The sequence below is a fragment of the Aspergillus ochraceoroseus genome (assembly GCF_002846915.1).
Source record: "Aspergillus ochraceoroseus IBT 24754 chromosome Unknown P175scaffold_8, whole genome shotgun sequence".
NCBI lineage: Eukaryota > Fungi > Ascomycota > Eurotiomycetes > Eurotiales > Aspergillaceae > Aspergillus > Aspergillus ochraceoroseus.
The window spans coordinates 688,627-704,498 of record NW_024468483.1 but is presented as its reverse complement, the minus strand read 5'-3'; the positions used below and the strand labels follow the sequence as shown (position 1 = coordinate 704,498).

Here is a 15,872-nt window from a genome sequence, read left to right as displayed (position 1 = left end):
AGACCAAGCCAAACAAACAAGCAGGGCTTGCTTGCTTGCTTGCTTGCTTGCTTGCTTGCTCAAGTCTAAATGTAAAAATCAGGCCTGTCGAATCATGATCCCGTACGGATCCCGATCCTTTTCACTAACATGCACCATGCACTCGCTGTCATTGTAGATCTCCCTCAGATCACTCGACTGTGCACCCTCAGCCCTCGAAGCCTCCCACTCCTTCTTTAATACCTCCTCTAGTTTCCCCCGCATAACCGCATGCAGGTATCCCCTCTCTGTATTCGAATGCGCGAGCGCAACCACCACAGCGCCGCCCTCGATCGCAGACAACGTCTCATGGTGGCTCATTTCGCCCGTGAAGAGCAAATCGGGAACTTTACCGCGGGGCACCTTGAGCAGGATACTCGATCCCGAGCCCGGGCAGACACCAACAGTGCGGATGTTCATCGTATCCACTGACGCGGACTGCGGAATGGCAACGGGGATTCCGCCGGGGGCGCCAACCCCGCGCGCAATTCGGTCGATTATGGCGGTTAGAGGCTGCGGGGTGTCGAATGTAACAAGGCGGCCCATGCCTGCGGACTCCATGCCTTCGGGGACAGGGGGTGGGGAGGGATGGATGGTGCTGCGGGTATGTGGAACTACAGAGGCGGAAGAAGAAGAAGAAGAAGGGGAAACAGGGCCCGGTCGAGGATATGTGGGTTGGGAGTAGAGCTGGGAAGAGGACTTTTGGATTGCCGGTGTGGGCTCTGATGGGGTGATTGCGTCGGTGACGATATCGCAGAGCCAGTCGCCCATTCCGCCTGGTGTGGCGTCGACAGCTGTGTGTGGTGAGTAGACGCTGATGCCCTCCTGTGCTAATCGGAGGAGGGATTGTTGTTGTGGATCGTTGAAGGTGAGGGATCTCAGGCCGCGGAATATAATCGGGTCTGGTTTGGGGTTGGTAGTATGTTAGTTGGTGATGCTTCTGGGTTGATGGGGAGGAGGAAGAGCATTGGCGTACGGTAGGCTACCACGACCGAATCTTTCCGTGCGATAGCTTCATCAGCGACGGCTTTGGTGAGGTCAATGGTTAGGAGGACCGAGTTTCTCTGCCTTCGAGTATGGTTGTAGGGTGCTTCGAGGAGTACTTCAGGGACGTCAGTAGGCATCTTTAACTTGGTAGGATGGATTCTAACTCACGGCCAGTATTATCAAAGCTTTTGTCCGCCAAAGATTCCGGGTAGCTAAATATATATATATATATATATTAGCTGTGTTTTGTCCTAAAACCTAAAATCTTTTGCGGCTGGTCAAGCATACATCTTCCTCATGGAGCTCACTACGGCCTGTGTGAACGGCGACGAGGTTGGGGGTAGAGTAGACATAGTGGAGAACAAACGACTAGCGGAACGGAAGCAGGTTTTCATAGAGGACCACTGTTTGTCCTTGAATTCAACAATGTAGAGAATATAATCCTCAATCTTTTGAAGTTTCGAAGTCGTTGCGCGAACAACTTGATTGAATTTCCCGCGGTTTGGGGAGGGGAGCTGACGCCACACTTTACGGCCTGAGGCACAGTTATACACAGCCACACCTTCTAACTTTACTAAGCAACCACGGTATTGTAAAATAAAAAACTTGTCCGGCCGTCGTAACAAAGTTACCGAAAAGATTAATAATTCCGTCATCCTCCATCCGGCTACCGCAAACAGAGAGAAAGCAGCACACTCCCCTTCTCAAATAACAGACCTCGTTTGTTGTTATTTTTCATCGAATACGCCATCCTCCTGACACTCGCGTCAGTGTACCAGTGCTTGATGTACTCCCGCACTACGACCTTGTTGAGCAGAACCTGCCGATACCTCCTACGGTCTCCTCCCACCTCCCACCAGAACGCAACCTTCTCTATTTCCGCACGCTCCTTTGCAGCCATAAACGCAGCAATGGCGGATGCTACCTCTGGTGGTGTCACGGCAGATCTGCTGAAGAGCAAACTGACTGCCCAGTTGGAGGCACAGCATGTTGAGATTGAAGATTTGTCAGGTGTGCATATATACTCTATATATATATAATGCTTTGCCCTCCCCCCTGGTGGATTGATACTAATGGAATGATTGGTTTATAGGAGGCTGCGGCCAGGCGTTCCAGGCAATTATTGTTTCCCCACAGTTCGAGAAGAAGACTATGCTTGCTCGTCACCGGTTGGTGAATTCAGCTCTGAAGGCGGAGATTGCGGCTATTCACGCTTGGACTCCGAAGTGCTATACTCCCGAGCAGTGGCAGGCGCTGCAGCAAGGTTCTTCCTAAGGAGATTTGTTTATTACGATGGATGCGCCCGGCATCGGTTACAGCTGGGCATTGATATATCCCGGGTATTGATTGGCATGCGGGTTAAAAGCATGCAGGCAGGCGTTGGAAGGTTGATTCATGTACATTTGTTGTATAATCTGGCAACGATATATATATCATTGTGCGAGGATTGTAAAAGATAAGAAAGATTAGCATTTTATACCCATAGATAATGGACACTGGATTATATTGTACTGTCCTAATAGCCTTCCTCTAGCCAAGGACCTTCTCGGCCGCAGACACTAATTTTTCGTTAGCATAATTTGTAAATTCCCAGATCGGAGCTTTTACCATTGACACCGGTGTTGTCGGGCTCCACAAAGGCCTCCTTGACCTTTCCATCTTCAACAAGAAGCGCATAGCGCTTGCTACGGTGGTTTCCAAAGATCGCAGTGCTGTCAAAGGTAACATCGAGGGCCTCTGAGAACTTGCCAGTGGGGTCACCAAGGAAGCGGACCTTGATAGAGGTTAGCAACAGATATGAGGTAACATTGAGTCGGATGCATGAAGAAAGGTGAGCTTACGCCGCTCGTGCCTTCGGGGTCCAGGGAAGCACCCCAGGCCTTGGTCCTGTGATATTATCAATACCATGAAATCACAGATGACATGTTCAATTGTCGTAGGGTGTGATGTGGTGACTTACACGAATGGGTCATTGACAGCAACCACGAAAACCTGGCCAGCCTCCTTGAGTTTAGGGTGCTTGATGTACCCGGGAACATGGGTGCTGGAGCAAGCAGGGCCTGTGAATCACAAGGTTAGGTAATTTTGGATCTGATAAATGGTAGCTGTAGGGCGACAAAAATGAGACATACTGAACGCCGCAGGAACACCAATGATGATGGCCTTTCCCTTGATTTCCTTGGCGAGGTTGACTTTGTTGCCGGGGGAGTCTTCGACCAAGACATCTAGGTTTGGGATAGAATCCCCCTTTTGAACGAAGGCCGGCACAGTGTTGTGGAACAAAGCCCTTTGGCCGAGAGCTCGGGGAAGACCGTTGGTCAGACGACGGGTAGCGAACATGGCTATGGCTCGTCAGGCAATTGATGAAGATGAAATGGGAGTAACTGTTATGGGATAGTACTGGCTGGGAAGTGATTCAGGTATAGTTCCTGGGAGAAGCGGGATGGGTTGAGGTACATATGAGTTGTGGAGGAAGAAGCAACTTGGAAACGTTAGAATCCGGTGGCTGGTGGGCCGTGAGTTTTAGTACGTCATTCCTCCGTAGATCTACCAACAACCCCAGGTCTCTACAACTTCATGTATATTTAAGGGGAAATTATTATTATCTAGAATCTATACACCCTCATTATCTTATAGGTTACTACTAAACTAGGCTCTAGCATTGTCGGATATATGATGATCCTAGGGGTAGCTCAATGGAAGCAGGTGATTGGATATATTGATGTGTGTATCTGTTGGGGGGTTGTGTGCTTGCCTAAGGCCTTAATATAGGGTAATAACCCCCCTTTACTTATTAAGTATATCATAAGATACCCCTTCAATTCAACATACTCCCTTAGGTTTAAAGGATTTTATCTAGTTTAAATCTATAATTATATAATTTAAGATGCTATCCTTATCCTAGATAGATTTAAACTATATCTAGTAATAGATTATCTATTAACTTTAATCTCTTTACTATCCCTAAATCCTTTATAAATACCTTAAAGCTTTAGTAGGGTAGTACCTTGGTTAACCTATCTATAATTATCTTAATAATAGAATAATATAATACTTTTATTCTTTTCTTCTAGGCTTCCTGCCTAATCTAATAGTTATAGATATCTATATAGCATAGCCTTATATTTAGGTAGTTAATTTCCTTATTTACTAGTTGGATAGTTTGCATGTTATTATATTAAATATTAATAATTAGATTCTCTAACTCTACCTAGATTTTATCTAATAAATATTTAGTAAAGATTTCTTCCTTTATTATATATAATAATATTAATAATTCTACTTTAGTTATAAAGGTTATTATAATTACTTACTTACTAGCTTTCTACCCTATTATACCTCTAAATAACTTTATAATATATCCCTGCGAGCTTCTCTAGTTCTAATTATCTATAAATAAGGTATTACTATATAATAGGTAATTATCTAAATCTCTAAGTTATAGGGTAAGTTTATTTATTCTTTTTAAATATTATAGGTATTAATCTACTTTAGTATAGTATTTTTTACTAGGGTTTATAAGGTACTAGGATAGCTAGAATACTATAAATATAATATCTAGTTATATTATAATTATTATATATATTATAGATCTTACCTTCTATTAATATTATTAGATATATAGGCAAGATACTCTATCTTAATCTTTCTAGGGCACTATTTTTACTAATATAGGAGTAGTATCTAGATCTTCCTTTTTATCTACTAGATTAGTAATCTTGTTAATATATACTAACTAACCTAGCTAGATAAGTCTATTTTCTCTATTCTAGGTAATCTCTATTCCTAGGAACTATTATAGGTTATTTCCTCCTATTATTTTAAACTAGTTCTAAAGCTCTTATACAGTGGCCTGTATTTATACTAATAATTTTTAGTAATAGGTAAATATAATATTATCTATATAAAAGAATATTAGGATCCTGCCTCTAGTAATATAATATAGTTTATATAGAATAGATTTATATTCTAGTAACTTTAAGACCTTTTAAAGAGTTATCTACTATAAATAAGGAGATTATTTAAGTTTATATAGTACTTTCTTTAGCTTTAATACTTTACCTAGTTTTTAATATTTTAGAGATATTTCTATATATATTTCTTTATTATTATCTATATTAATAAATATATTTATAATATTATATTACTTTAATTCTAGATTAAATTAGGCTATTATTACCAGGAAGGTTTAGAGAGATCTTATTACTAGAGTTATAGTATATAAGTCCTTTATTAAATCCTTTTATTAATTTTCTCTTACTACTAGGCATGCTTTATATTTAATTAGGTTACTACCTTAATTACTTTTATATATATATATCTATTTGCATTCTAGTACTTTTATATACTTAGATCTATCTACTTCTATCTATATTTTTATTATTTTATAACTAGCTAGATAGTCCTACTCTACCTTTATAAATTCTTTAGATAGTAAGTAGTTTTTAACTTAGTAATATATCTTTAGAAAGGTTAGTAGCTAATCTAAGTAGGTCCTAATTAGACTCTCTAGTTACCTATTCTGTCTTTATATTTCTGCCTTGGAGACTAGTATTCTATCTTATTAGGTTAGTTATATTAACCTCCCTGCCATGAATACTAATTTCCATGCAATTTAGTAGCTTTTATTTAGCTTAGTTTCTTCTTTAATTTTGGCTGTCTCATATTAGTAAGCACCTGCCAACATTACTACTAACTATTCTAGGCTGCTACCTAGTAGTATTAGATAGACTATTTACTTATTTATATTAGTATCCTTATCCTTATTCATGGCTTCAAGTACTAATTTTAATATTTAAACTAGATAATTAAGTAAGTTAAAATTACCTTCTAGAATATTTCCTATTATAGGGTAATCTATATTTAATACTTTTTAGATTAGAATATAGATTTTAACTTTAATATTCTTAATTATTTATTTAAATTTATTAATTTTAATTATTAGGAAGTTATTTTTTATTACTTAAATAAATATATCTCTATCTTCTAAGAAGAATTCTTTCTTATTAAATATAATATCTCTTATACAGATAATCTTCCTTTCCTTCCTTAAGTTCTATATTTAATAGATATTAATAAATTTATATCCTATTATATATTCTATAAATACTCTTAGGTTAAACTACTTTCTATACTTTACTATTATAGTTACTTATAGTTTAATTATTATAAATATCTTATAACTATATACCTTTAAATAAGCTCCTTAGGGTTTCTTATATTCTACTACTACTCTATCTTAATAGGCAATATAAGTATAGAATTAATTAATTAGTATTTTCTATTCTACCTAATATTTAGGTATTTAGTTATATAAGTATATTACTATATAAATATATTCAGGCTATAGGAATATAGGTAGTTTTACTCCCTATCTTATTATATATACTTTCTCTTTTATTATACCCCCTAAGTACTCTATACCTTTATTTTGGGCTAGTATATATAGAGTAGAGTAGTTAAGTCTTATTCCTTTAGATTATATAAAGTTTTCTAATTATCCCTTTATCTTACTATCTAACTTAATTACTTAGGATTTGATATTATATTACCTCTCTAGGAGGGTAAATAAATTAAGCAGGGCATTTTTAATTATCTCTATATATTAGTCTAAAAAGTAGTAGTCCTATATAAAACCTGACTATTTATCTATAATTAATAGTAGGGCTTAATAATTATCTATCCCTATTTTAAAGTTATAAAAGTTAATTACTAACTATAGACTTAATCCTTTTATAGTAATATAATCCTTTTAATTAATTCTTTACTTTATTTTTACTATACTATAGGTATTATATTCTACTATAGTAAGTCCTCTAATCCTTACCCCCTCAGTATTCTTAACTAGATAATCTAATATCTGTGGTTCTAGATATCCAAGGCATAAATACTACTATTTTATATCTCTAATACTAGTAATAATTTAGAATATTACCTGGCCTGTTATACTATATAGTTTACTATTATATTTTATTATAAATTAGCTATATTTCTTATTAAGATAGGCTGCTACTATACCTTTAGAGGTATAGAGTAGGTTAGAGTCAGGATTATTCTTAAAATAGATACCTATTTAATTTAGTAATATAAGTAATACTAGATTATATACTATTTTTTTATAATAAGCTATATTCTTAAGGATTATATAGCTATATTTTATACCTTTATCTTATTAAGTTATAACCTATATACTAATATCTTTATATCTTATAATAAGTACTTTTAAGTCTCCTGCCTATATATAGTTATTTTATATTAATTCTATATATTATTTAAATTAATATAACTTATTAAATATATAAATTAATAATTCTAAGTTAAGAATAATAAAGTACTATAATAGATATAATATAGTTTTAAATTAGATATTAAATAAAGCTTTAACTTTATTTCTATTCCTACCTTTTATTTAATCTACTCCTTAATTACTTCTTTCTTTTAATTATTCTAGATCTTATTTATTTTATTCTTGCTTCTTTACTACCTTTTTAGCTAGAGCCTTATTTATCTTAAGTTATATATTAACTAGCTTCCTTATTATACTTCTTTCTTTAAAGTTCTTGGGCACCTTTTCTAGGAATAGATAAAAGTATTATATCTATTTATACCTTTAAAAATATATATTATATAATTAATATAAGTTCTTAGAAGCACTCCTTTTAGAATCTATTCTTCCTATACTATTATATCTATATCTATATTTTATTCCCTTATCCTGTGGCAGGGATATTTCTTTATTACTAGTTATATCTATTATATCTTTAATAGCAAATATTAGTCTAAAAGCCCCTTTACTAGTCTTACTATATTACTATAGGAATATATTAATAGTATTATAGAAGTTATTTACTATAATATAGAATAATAGTATTCTTGCTAGTATCTCCTTCTTATAGTCTAATTAATAGGATATAGTCTAGGATAGAGTTAGGTAACATATTATATTTAGGAAGTCTTCTATCTAGTCTAGTAATAATATTATAACTCTAAGGTTTACTTTAATTACCTATTAAATAGTAAATTCCTAATTATTTAACTAACTAACTAGATTACCTTTTAGAGATTAGATTACCTTTATATAGGTATTATAGGCTATATTTTAAATTTATCTCTAGTTAACTATTATATATTCTTTTAGTTTAAGGTACTACTTCTCTAGGATTTTTATTAGCTTACAGTAGAAATAATAGACCTTTAAGGAAATAATATATTAGATCTAATCTTTTAATTTCTTAAGTTCTATAACCTAATAATTATACTTATCTATTTCTATTTTATAGAATACTATTTTAGAGTTAAAATCTTATAATAATACTATAAAACTCCTAGTACTATTTACTAGTAGAGTTTCTCTACTATCCCTAATTAATCTAGTAAGTTATTATAAATAATTCTTACTATCTTCTATTATTTCCTATAAATTATTGTCTCTTATCTATACTTTAAACAAGGATTACTATATTAGCTAGTCTTCCTGCTTGGTAAGCCTCACTATATTATCTTTATTATTAATAGTTGGAGGCATTACGCTTAGTATTTTACTAATTAGTAGGTTTGGTAAGGATTATTAGTATTTTAATAATTAGTAAGTTTTAGTAGGGGTTGTTAATATAGATTTATATACTTTAAGTAAAAATAAGACTCTTAATTATTAAATATATAATAATCCTAGGGGTAGCTTAATAGAAACAGGTAATTAGATATATTGATATGTATATTTATTGGGGGGTTGTGTGCTTGTCTAAGGCCTTAATATAGGGTAATAACCCCCCTTTGCTTACTAAGTACATCACAAGATACCCCTTCAATTCAACAAGCATATAACGTCACGTGTGAATCAGCGTCCCTTGCTGCTCCCAACACACATCCTTGTTGTTGATGTTCAAATACATCCATCCTCTTTGGCGTCATGTCAGCGACTATCTGCTTCGAGATCGTTGATATCGATAACTTAATCCCTAGAGCTGTGGATAATGAAGGTATGAAAACCAAAAACTCTTTTAAAACAATGTCATTTCATTTACTGATGTATTATTTAAGATGAGAATATCAAGATGAGAATATCAAGAAATTATCCCCTTGGATATTCCAGCACTGTGATACAGCAGAGGAAAATTGCACAGATAATTGGCCAGATCATGAGTGGGACCTTCGAAATCTTTTCGATGATCTCTCTTCTTATTGTGCTGAGGTGAAGGAATATAACTCTGGTAGCATAGGAGTTGAAAACGCTTTAAGGCCAAGTGAGATGATCACCTTACCTAGGAAAACTTGGAAAGTGCCAGCAAGGGAGGATTCTGAGCCCTTTATACGACGGCAGGGTATGATGTTAAGGGTATTAATGAAAATTGTCTATTTCAATCTTGATGCTCGAATACAAGGTCCTAAAGTTCGGTAAGCCACCATGAACAGTTCTTATATGTGATTTTATATTAACAATACTAAAAGCTTCCCCGTCTCAATCTTGAAGATGAAATATGTAATTGGCGGCGAAAAATTCCTCACTAGAGCAGAGGGCGCAGCTACTATTGAGGGCCTGCCAATTATCTCTTGCACTGGTGTATGTTTATGAAATAGCCATTCCTCATATACCAACTTTCTAATATTTCTTAGTGGTTTGAGGGGCAGACTTGGAGAGAATTTCTAGAGGAGACCATTAGTGTAATGCTAGGGCAGCTTGCTAAAAACATCCGGTATAGCAGCGCTGGTATCCAAGGTCAGGATGTTTTCGTCATTGGCTTCCATGGGCTTTATATCCATATTGCACGTGGATTTTTCGCAGCTGATGTAATTTCCAGGATACATCTGAAGGGGTGTAGAGAAAATGAGGTTTTTAAAATAAACTTCTCACGGGGCTATAATCTATGTTTAAGGAAAGATTGGTTCGAAGCCACACAAGCTTTGTCAAGATTATATCAATACCTCCTAAGTGGCGATGCAAAGGTTGGCGCAATAACAAGCATTTCTACAAAGGGAAGCAGGTGGCAGTGTTTAAACCTTTACCAGGACTATTGGGACCATACAACTAGAATAGTTATGAGGGTGAATAGCTTGAATAAAATAGGACTTTGCTATATATATAGCTGATAAAATGCATGATACTAGAAGAATGAATGACGAAGGCTAAACTACTCTAGACTTTCTCAGCGTGAAAGGTCTGAATAACAAAAAACAAAGGCCTATGGAAGTCACAATCTGGGGCCAAAATAACTAATAATAAGTAGTTAAATAAGTAATCAACACGAACATGAAGCTATCCAGAGAAAGATAGCAATGCTAGCGTGGAGCTGCGTCAATTGCTGCAGTCACAATATTGATTTTTGCTTCCCCACTTGCGACATAGTTTATCAGGGCCCACTGAAGTCGAAGGGCCTCCCTCCACTCTCTCCTTTCCTTCTTTCATATCAAAGTAGATCGATCGTCTTACCCACAAGTTTGTCTCAGCGTGTTGGGGTGGCGCCTCGAGATATTTGATGTACTCAGGCGAGAAGTATGCTGCACTGATATAGAAAAGTGTTCCATGCATACTAGCAATGAATGTTTCCTGGTCATTGTGCCTGGTGCCGGGTATCTTAGATCTCTGAGTAAACATGCTTCCAATCATCTCAGCAACCTCCTTAGCGAAAACTGATGGGTTGAAACGTTCTCGCCCCAGCGTTCCGTGGTTTACACTGTTGTTATCCAAAAGACAATATTAGTTAGAAGAGTCCTTAAGTAAAAATAGCTCGTGATACCACTGACCTCAAAATTAATTACGGGGGGTTCTGTGTTTCTATCAGAGCCAAAAAATCCAGGATAGTTGACTCCAATAGAGCCGTCGTTTGCCGCAACGTGCTTTAGTCCACTGGAACTGATTTGGAGAGGCGAAGCTGTTACCTAGGTAAGTGAGTTAGCAAATACTACTTGATTGGGGCTTAACCTGATTACCATGTTATTTTAGCTCCATTCGATGTACCCAAGAACGTATCATCTCCCATCACTGGCAAGATATCCGTTACGAAGAGTTTGAGAGCTTCGTCGCTGACGATTGCGCTTTTCCCCTCATTACTGGAGGTGGACATTTCGGAACAGACTGAGCTTTGACTAAATGCTCTTTGGTGTGCTCTGTTGATTGAGTCCTCAGAGGTTTGGGTTGTGCACAACTCTGCAAGATATGCCAAAAAGTGATGGAATGGAACATTATAAACCTTTCGTCATCAAATTCCTTCAGATCATCAATCATTACTGCCCGGAGTGTTGCACAAAGCAATTTGAATTAGGTTACCTGGATGTCGGTTATACCGTTCGGTCAAAAAGGTGTCAAGACAGCCATTTCTAGCTGATATAGTATTATATTGGTCCACACTGGATTATAATCCCTCGGAAAGAATTTTTCTGGAACAATACAGGTCGGATCAACATCAACTAAAGGAATAGCACGAACGGCATGGACCTCTGTCACGCCATTTGGAGCCTGATATACCGAAATCTGGGATACAGCTCACCATGGGTAGAGATAAGCTCATCGTGGGTAGAAATTTCTTGGCGCTAGTTCTACCCACGCCGAGAAGAGGTTTTGAAAAGATGCTCACACAGGATACTACGTACCAAAGAAGGAACCTTCTGTACGGAGTACATAGCGGCCACAATTACTCGTAGGTCGGTGTACATTTGCCTTGTTCGCTCCTGCTATCCGGTTTGTTGCTCGCGATGAAGTCATGGTCTGCAAAGTAGCAACAGATCTGCAGCGCTGGACGAAGCTAATGTCTTCTCCAATGAAGCCGGAGTCTGGACTGTCATACTGGAGGAGATCTGGCCACCAATAATCCCAACCATTTCATGCTGTTGATCCATGCGTGCGTGGGACGATGGCCCTCCACTGGGGTCCCCAAAAAGCCCCAAGCAGCCTATCTGTATGTCTCCCCCTCCATCCTCGCCGTCTTCTCATGCATTTCTGCTGCATCGTCAGACGCATGGACGAATTTCGGCCTGCTTTTCCCGCTGGAGAAATTCTGATACCTTGTTTTACTTTCTTTTCATGACCTTTGATTTGGAGCCAGACAGAAACGGACAGGACAGCTTCCAAGTTTCCCGAGGGCTGAGACTTTTTTCCTTTTTGACATTAAAATTCCTGTCTCCCTCATTTCCCCTCCTTGCTTGGCTCAAGAACGAGAGAGAGACAGCTGAGGTTGTTCTTAAATATTTATTAAAAGACCTAATCTATAAAGAAGAATTTAAGGAAAGATGGGCTTAAAAAAAAGAAAATAAATTCCTCCCCTCTCTCGTCTCTTTCTTTTCCTAATAGTAAACGGGTGTGGCTAGTGACCACGTACTTAAAAGGAACTCACTCCGACTGTCCCGTAGTTTTTTTTTTTTTTTTTTTTTTTTAAGAGAAATAGGTACTAGTTAACTGAAGCAACTAATAAAAGATTATTCAACCATAATGCCTCTATCCACTCACACTCTCTCTTGAGTCGGAGAGGGAGAGAGAGAGAGAGTGTGTGTGTGTCTCTCTCTCTCTCTCTCTCTCTCCCGTCCCACCCAAACTACTGCGACTTGGGCTCCTCTTCTTTCTCCTCCTTCTTCACCTTCGGTCAAGACTAACTGCGTCTTTTTTTTCTCTCTCTTCTTCTTCTTCTTTTATCATTCCTCAGCTTCCTTTCACCAGGAACTTTCTCCCCGCAACCCGCGCAAAATTTACTCTTTTCCCACTCGATCCCGCTCCTTTTGTTTTTCAAGTTCTGAGAGCTCTGAAGTCTGTTGCTTGTTCGATCGGTCGCGACCCATCTAGCCCACGATGGACGGTGGCCAGACCACGACCAGTACCGCCTCCGCGGGCAACTCCAGCGATTTTGTAAGTATTATTGTCCTGCTGGTGGTGACGGAAGGATTTTTTGTTACCATCATTGATTTGTTGTGCTACCGTTTTAATCTGGATGCTAACAATATGGATAGGTACGGAAGCTTTACAAGTGGGTTCCTTCTTCGCTCTTTTTTTCTCTCTCCATTTTTCTCCCCCGTCTTCAACCTCCCTGGTCCTCAACCTCATTGTCCCTTAGCTTCCCCCTGTTATTGGCTACTCTTGTTCTGGAAAAGATGGATTGCTCGTTGTACGGACAATTTCTTACTGATTTCGTTGCATAAGGATGCTGGAGGACCCGTCGTATGCGGAAATCGTACGGTGGGGTGATGAAGGAGACAGTTTCGTTGTCTTGGAGGTAACGCTCCCCCTCCCCAAGCAGCGCGCACTTCTGCGATCGTGAAACCCCTCCCTTTCCCCCCACCCGGCTAATTGTGAATACCTGATTACAGTGCGAAAAATTTACCAAAACCATTCTTCCCAAGCATTTTAAACACAGCAACTTCGCCAGTTTCGTGCGGCAGCTGAATAAGTACGATTTTCATAAAGTACGGCAGAATAATGAGGAAAATGGACAATCGCCGTATGGTCAGAATGTAAGGGCTTACAGCTTTATGCAGAGGGAATATCTTTATCTGATTGGAGTTTCAGGCATGGGAGTTTAAACACCCCGAGTTCCGCGCGAACAGCAAGGACTCTCTCGACAACATTCGACGGAAGGCGCCAGCCCCGCGGAAGCAGACCCAGACCCACGACGACTCCGTTCCCACGCAGCAGATCGATCTACTTAACCAGCAGATTGTAGCACAACAACAGCAGATTCAACACCTGTCAGACCGCTATGCACAGCTGACAGTGGATCATCAGCTGATGCTGCAGGAGGTAATGAGGGTCCAGAAAACCGTCCTTAACCACGAGAACGTTATTCACCAGGTGATGAACTACTTGCTTTCGGTGGATGCACGACAGAAGCGCGATGGTAAATCCGGCCCTTTCCAAGCTCAGGGTCAGGCTGGTTCCAACCTGAGTCCCTCCCAGGTTGCTGCCATGGACGACGAACCTTCCTCCCCGTTACAGCAAGCTTCAAAGCTCTTAAACGATATGAATGCCGAGATTCAATTCAACCTTGCCGGTCTCGAATCTATGGGAGAACCCTCCAAAACAGCTGGAGTTGTCGCTACCTCTGCACTAGAAACTGCTCCGCGTAACGGGGTCGTGCGCCCACCTACTGTCACGGCTGCGAACCCGGCTTTGGTCTATCAAAAGATGAATGGCGATATGGAGTCTGTCGTGTATCCCGTCGGTGCAACTAATGGGATTGACCCCATGTACGGTGAACATGTCAACAACGTCCCGTATCCGATTCCTCCCAAACAGGAAATTGATGATTCCCGGAGACAGTTTCCTGAGAACAGGAAGAAGAGCACCAATGTTGACCCAGGATGGGTGCGTAGTCCACGGATCTTGCTTGTCGAGGATGATGCAACGTGTCGTCAGATTGGTGGAAAATTCCTTTATTCCTTCTCTTGTGAAATTGATACAGCGGCAAGTTTTCCCTTATATAAGCTTGAATGACTGGACTGTCGCTAATATTTGCGTAGTTTGATGGACTGGAAGCTGTAAATAAGATTCAGGATGGTTCCAAGTATGATCTGATTCTTATGGACATCATTATGCCAAACCTGGATGGAGTTTCCGCGTGTCACCTCATTCGCCAATTCGACCGAACCCCTATTATCGCCATGACCTCGAATATTCGAAGCGATGACATTCAACTTTACTTCCAGCACGGTGAGCTGATCTTCTTACTGCTCTACTGCGTGCCTTGCTAACTTGACTAGGAATGGACGACGTGCTCCCGAAACCCTTTACAAGAAAAAGTCTTCTAGATATGCTAGAGAAGCACCTGGTTCATCTGAAGACCATGTCGCAAGGCATGGAGGCTCCCCAGCCCCCGACAGCTGTCACGATGGCTGCGCAAAGCTCAGCTGCACAGTCTGTTAAAGAAGACAGCTCCCCTGGCCAGTCACCTGCTACTTCGATGAACACTTGGCAATCCCCGGGCCAATTCCAGGGAATGGCGACGGTTCCTGCCACCCTTCAACAAGTTCCAGGCCAATACGTTCCTACCAATCCAGCGGCCGCTGCTTATGCTGTAGATCAAAATGGGGTGCAATATCCCGCACCCCCTGCAGTGGCACTTGCCGCAGCGGGGCCCCGCCCGCAACCACGCCGCCAGGTCTCCGAAATCGCCAATGCTGCAGAGAACCCCAATTTAGCGAAGCGGCCACGCATGTACGCACATCCGCCTCAGTCAATGGTCAACCCAATGCAGGCTACTCGTACTGGTTAAAGATCATGTTTTGAAGCCTTTCTTTTGTATATTTTTTATCGACAAATTGCCGCCATTCATTCCCTTTATTCCAGCCCAGCTTGACTTTGTTAATTTCTGTATAGCCACATCTTGGATTGATGACGACCTTTCCTCCTGCTTTAATGAACCCCTAGCCGCACGACATTTGCCTTTTTTTTTTTTTTTGATTTTATTGCCTACTACCAGGGAATTGGGCCCTGTTTTTCTTTATCTTCGGGCTCTTATTTGAGAAATTGTGGCGTTCCTGGGGTATACTTCGCATCCAGTGTGCATGCGTTTATAGCAAATTGGTTTACTTGTCATTTTCTATTGGATCGCTTAAGAGCTGTTCGATTCATATTTGGAAAACGGAACACCTAGATAACTTGGCTCCTTTGGGAATTTGGAACCCGGGTTGGCAGCGTGTCGTGTTTATATAGCCTGTGATCGTTTTGCCTTGCTTTTGCATCTCAGGTTTACCTTATTTTTCTTGGTTATGGAGGAATTTTTTTTGCTCTTTCTCTTGTGCTATTTTTGGGACACTTGGTTATCTTGTCCCGATTGAGATTTACTCTTTCCTGTTGCTGCCCGAGAGTCTAGGGAATATGACACTTTTGCAGGCACCGTTATTAGTATGATATTGTCGGTAATCTTTGAACACCATCCGTATTCAAA

General features: G+C 39.2%; 7 protein-coding genes across 7 annotated transcripts; 4 read left to right on the top strand and 3 right to left on the bottom strand.

The window, feature by feature from the left end:
* Positions 1-78: 78 nt before the first annotated feature.
* On the bottom strand, positions 79-1,358 carry P175DRAFT_0443725 (Nif3-like dinuclear metal center hexameric protein; the record flags this gene model as incomplete). Its single annotated transcript, XM_040894196.1, has 4 exons — positions 79-920; positions 995-1,120; positions 1,174-1,217; positions 1,294-1,358. 4 exons carry the CDS (start codon positions 1,356-1,358, stop codon positions 79-81), a joined length of 1,077 nt encoding a protein of 358 aa, XP_040749556.1.
* A 487-nt stretch (positions 1,359-1,845) lies between these two features.
* Positions 1,846-2,507, top strand: P175DRAFT_0504065 (BolA family protein). The gene is made up of 2 exons (XM_040897766.1): positions 1,846-2,016; positions 2,099-2,507. The coding sequence occupies exons 1-2, from the start codon at positions 1,917-1,919 to the stop codon at positions 2,278-2,280; spliced, it is 282 nt and encodes a 93-aa protein (XP_040749555.1). The 5' UTR covers positions 1,846-1,916; the 3' UTR covers positions 2,281-2,507.
* P175DRAFT_0504064 (peroxiredoxin family protein) lies at positions 2,340-3,435 on the bottom strand. The gene is made up of 5 exons (XM_040897765.1): positions 3,138-3,435; positions 2,966-3,065; positions 2,847-2,892; positions 2,614-2,779; positions 2,340-2,564 (listed from the first exon to the last, which is right to left on the bottom strand). Exons 1-5 carry the CDS (start codon positions 3,343-3,345, stop codon positions 2,536-2,538), a joined length of 549 nt encoding a protein of 182 aa, XP_040749554.1. The 5' UTR covers positions 3,346-3,435; the 3' UTR covers positions 2,340-2,535.
* A 5,479-nt stretch (positions 3,436-8,914) lies between these two features.
* On the top strand, positions 8,915-10,098 carry P175DRAFT_0464816 (uncharacterized protein; the record flags this gene model as incomplete). Its single annotated transcript, XM_040894855.1, has 4 exons — positions 8,915-8,984; positions 9,051-9,399; positions 9,454-9,565; positions 9,619-10,098. The coding sequence occupies 4 exons, from the start codon at positions 8,915-8,917 to the stop codon at positions 10,090-10,092; spliced, it is 1,005 nt and encodes a 334-aa protein (XP_040749553.1). The 3' UTR covers positions 10,093-10,098.
* Positions 10,099-10,281: 183 nt separating this feature from the next.
* On the bottom strand, positions 10,282-11,066 carry P175DRAFT_0535071 (uncharacterized protein; the record flags this gene model as incomplete). Its single annotated transcript, XM_040900188.1, has 4 exons — positions 10,282-10,362; positions 10,433-10,632; positions 10,740-10,874; positions 10,961-11,066. 4 exons carry the CDS (start codon positions 11,064-11,066, stop codon positions 10,282-10,284), a joined length of 522 nt encoding a protein of 173 aa, XP_040749552.1.
* A 746-nt stretch (positions 11,067-11,812) lies between these two features.
* Positions 11,813-12,212, top strand: P175DRAFT_0504062 (uncharacterized protein). Its single transcript, XM_040897764.1, has one exon. The coding sequence runs from the start codon at positions 11,853-11,855 to the stop codon at positions 12,024-12,026; it is 174 nt and encodes a 57-aa protein (XP_040749551.1). The 5' UTR covers positions 11,813-11,852; the 3' UTR covers positions 12,027-12,212.
* A 317-nt stretch (positions 12,213-12,529) lies between these two features.
* skn7 (putative stress response transcription factor SrrA/Skn7) lies at positions 12,530-15,368 on the top strand. Its single transcript, XM_040897763.1, has 7 exons — positions 12,530-12,838; positions 12,940-12,956; positions 13,130-13,202; positions 13,297-13,440; positions 13,496-14,389; positions 14,446-14,635; positions 14,686-15,368. Exons 1-7 carry the CDS (start codon positions 12,782-12,784, stop codon positions 15,195-15,197), a joined length of 1,887 nt encoding a protein of 628 aa, XP_040749550.1. The 5' UTR covers positions 12,530-12,781; the 3' UTR covers positions 15,198-15,368.
* The last annotated feature ends 504 nt before the right edge of the window (positions 15,369-15,872 follow it).

Bases quoted from the DNA above. Each gene is read 5' to 3' on its own strand.
- P175DRAFT_0504064 (XM_040897765.1), bottom strand. From the start codon at position 3,345: ATGTTCGCTACCCGTCGTCTGACCAACGGTCTTCCCCGAGCTCTCGGC. The intron at 2,780-2,846 runs GTAAGCTCACCT...ACCTCTATCAAG, and splicing joins ACCCCGAAGGCACGAGCGGC to GTCCGCTTCCTTGGTGACCC. The intron at 2,565-2,613 runs GTAAAAGCTCCG...ACGAAAAATTAG, and splicing joins CGACAACACCGGTGTCAATG to TGTCTGCGGCCGAGAAGGTC.
- P175DRAFT_0504065 (XM_040897766.1), top strand. From the start codon at position 1,917: ATGGCGGATGCTACCTCTGGTGGTGTCACGGCAGATCTGCTGAAGAGC. The intron at 2,017-2,098 runs GTGTGCATATAT...ATTGGTTTATAG, and splicing joins TGAGATTGAAGATTTGTCAG to GAGGCTGCGGCCAGGCGTTC.
- skn7 (XM_040897763.1), top strand. From the start codon at position 12,782: ATGGACGGTGGCCAGACCACGACCAGTACCGCCTCCGCGGGCAACTCC. The intron at 14,390-14,445 runs GCAAGTTTTCCC...ATATTTGCGTAG, and splicing joins CTTGTGAAATTGATACAGCG to TTTGATGGACTGGAAGCTGT. The intron at 14,636-14,685 runs GTGAGCTGATCT...TAACTTGACTAG, and splicing joins TCAACTTTACTTCCAGCACG to GAATGGACGACGTGCTCCCG.
- P175DRAFT_0504062 (XM_040897764.1), top strand. From the start codon at position 11,853: ATGGCCCTCCACTGGGGTCCCCAAAAAGCCCCAAGCAGCCTATCTGTA.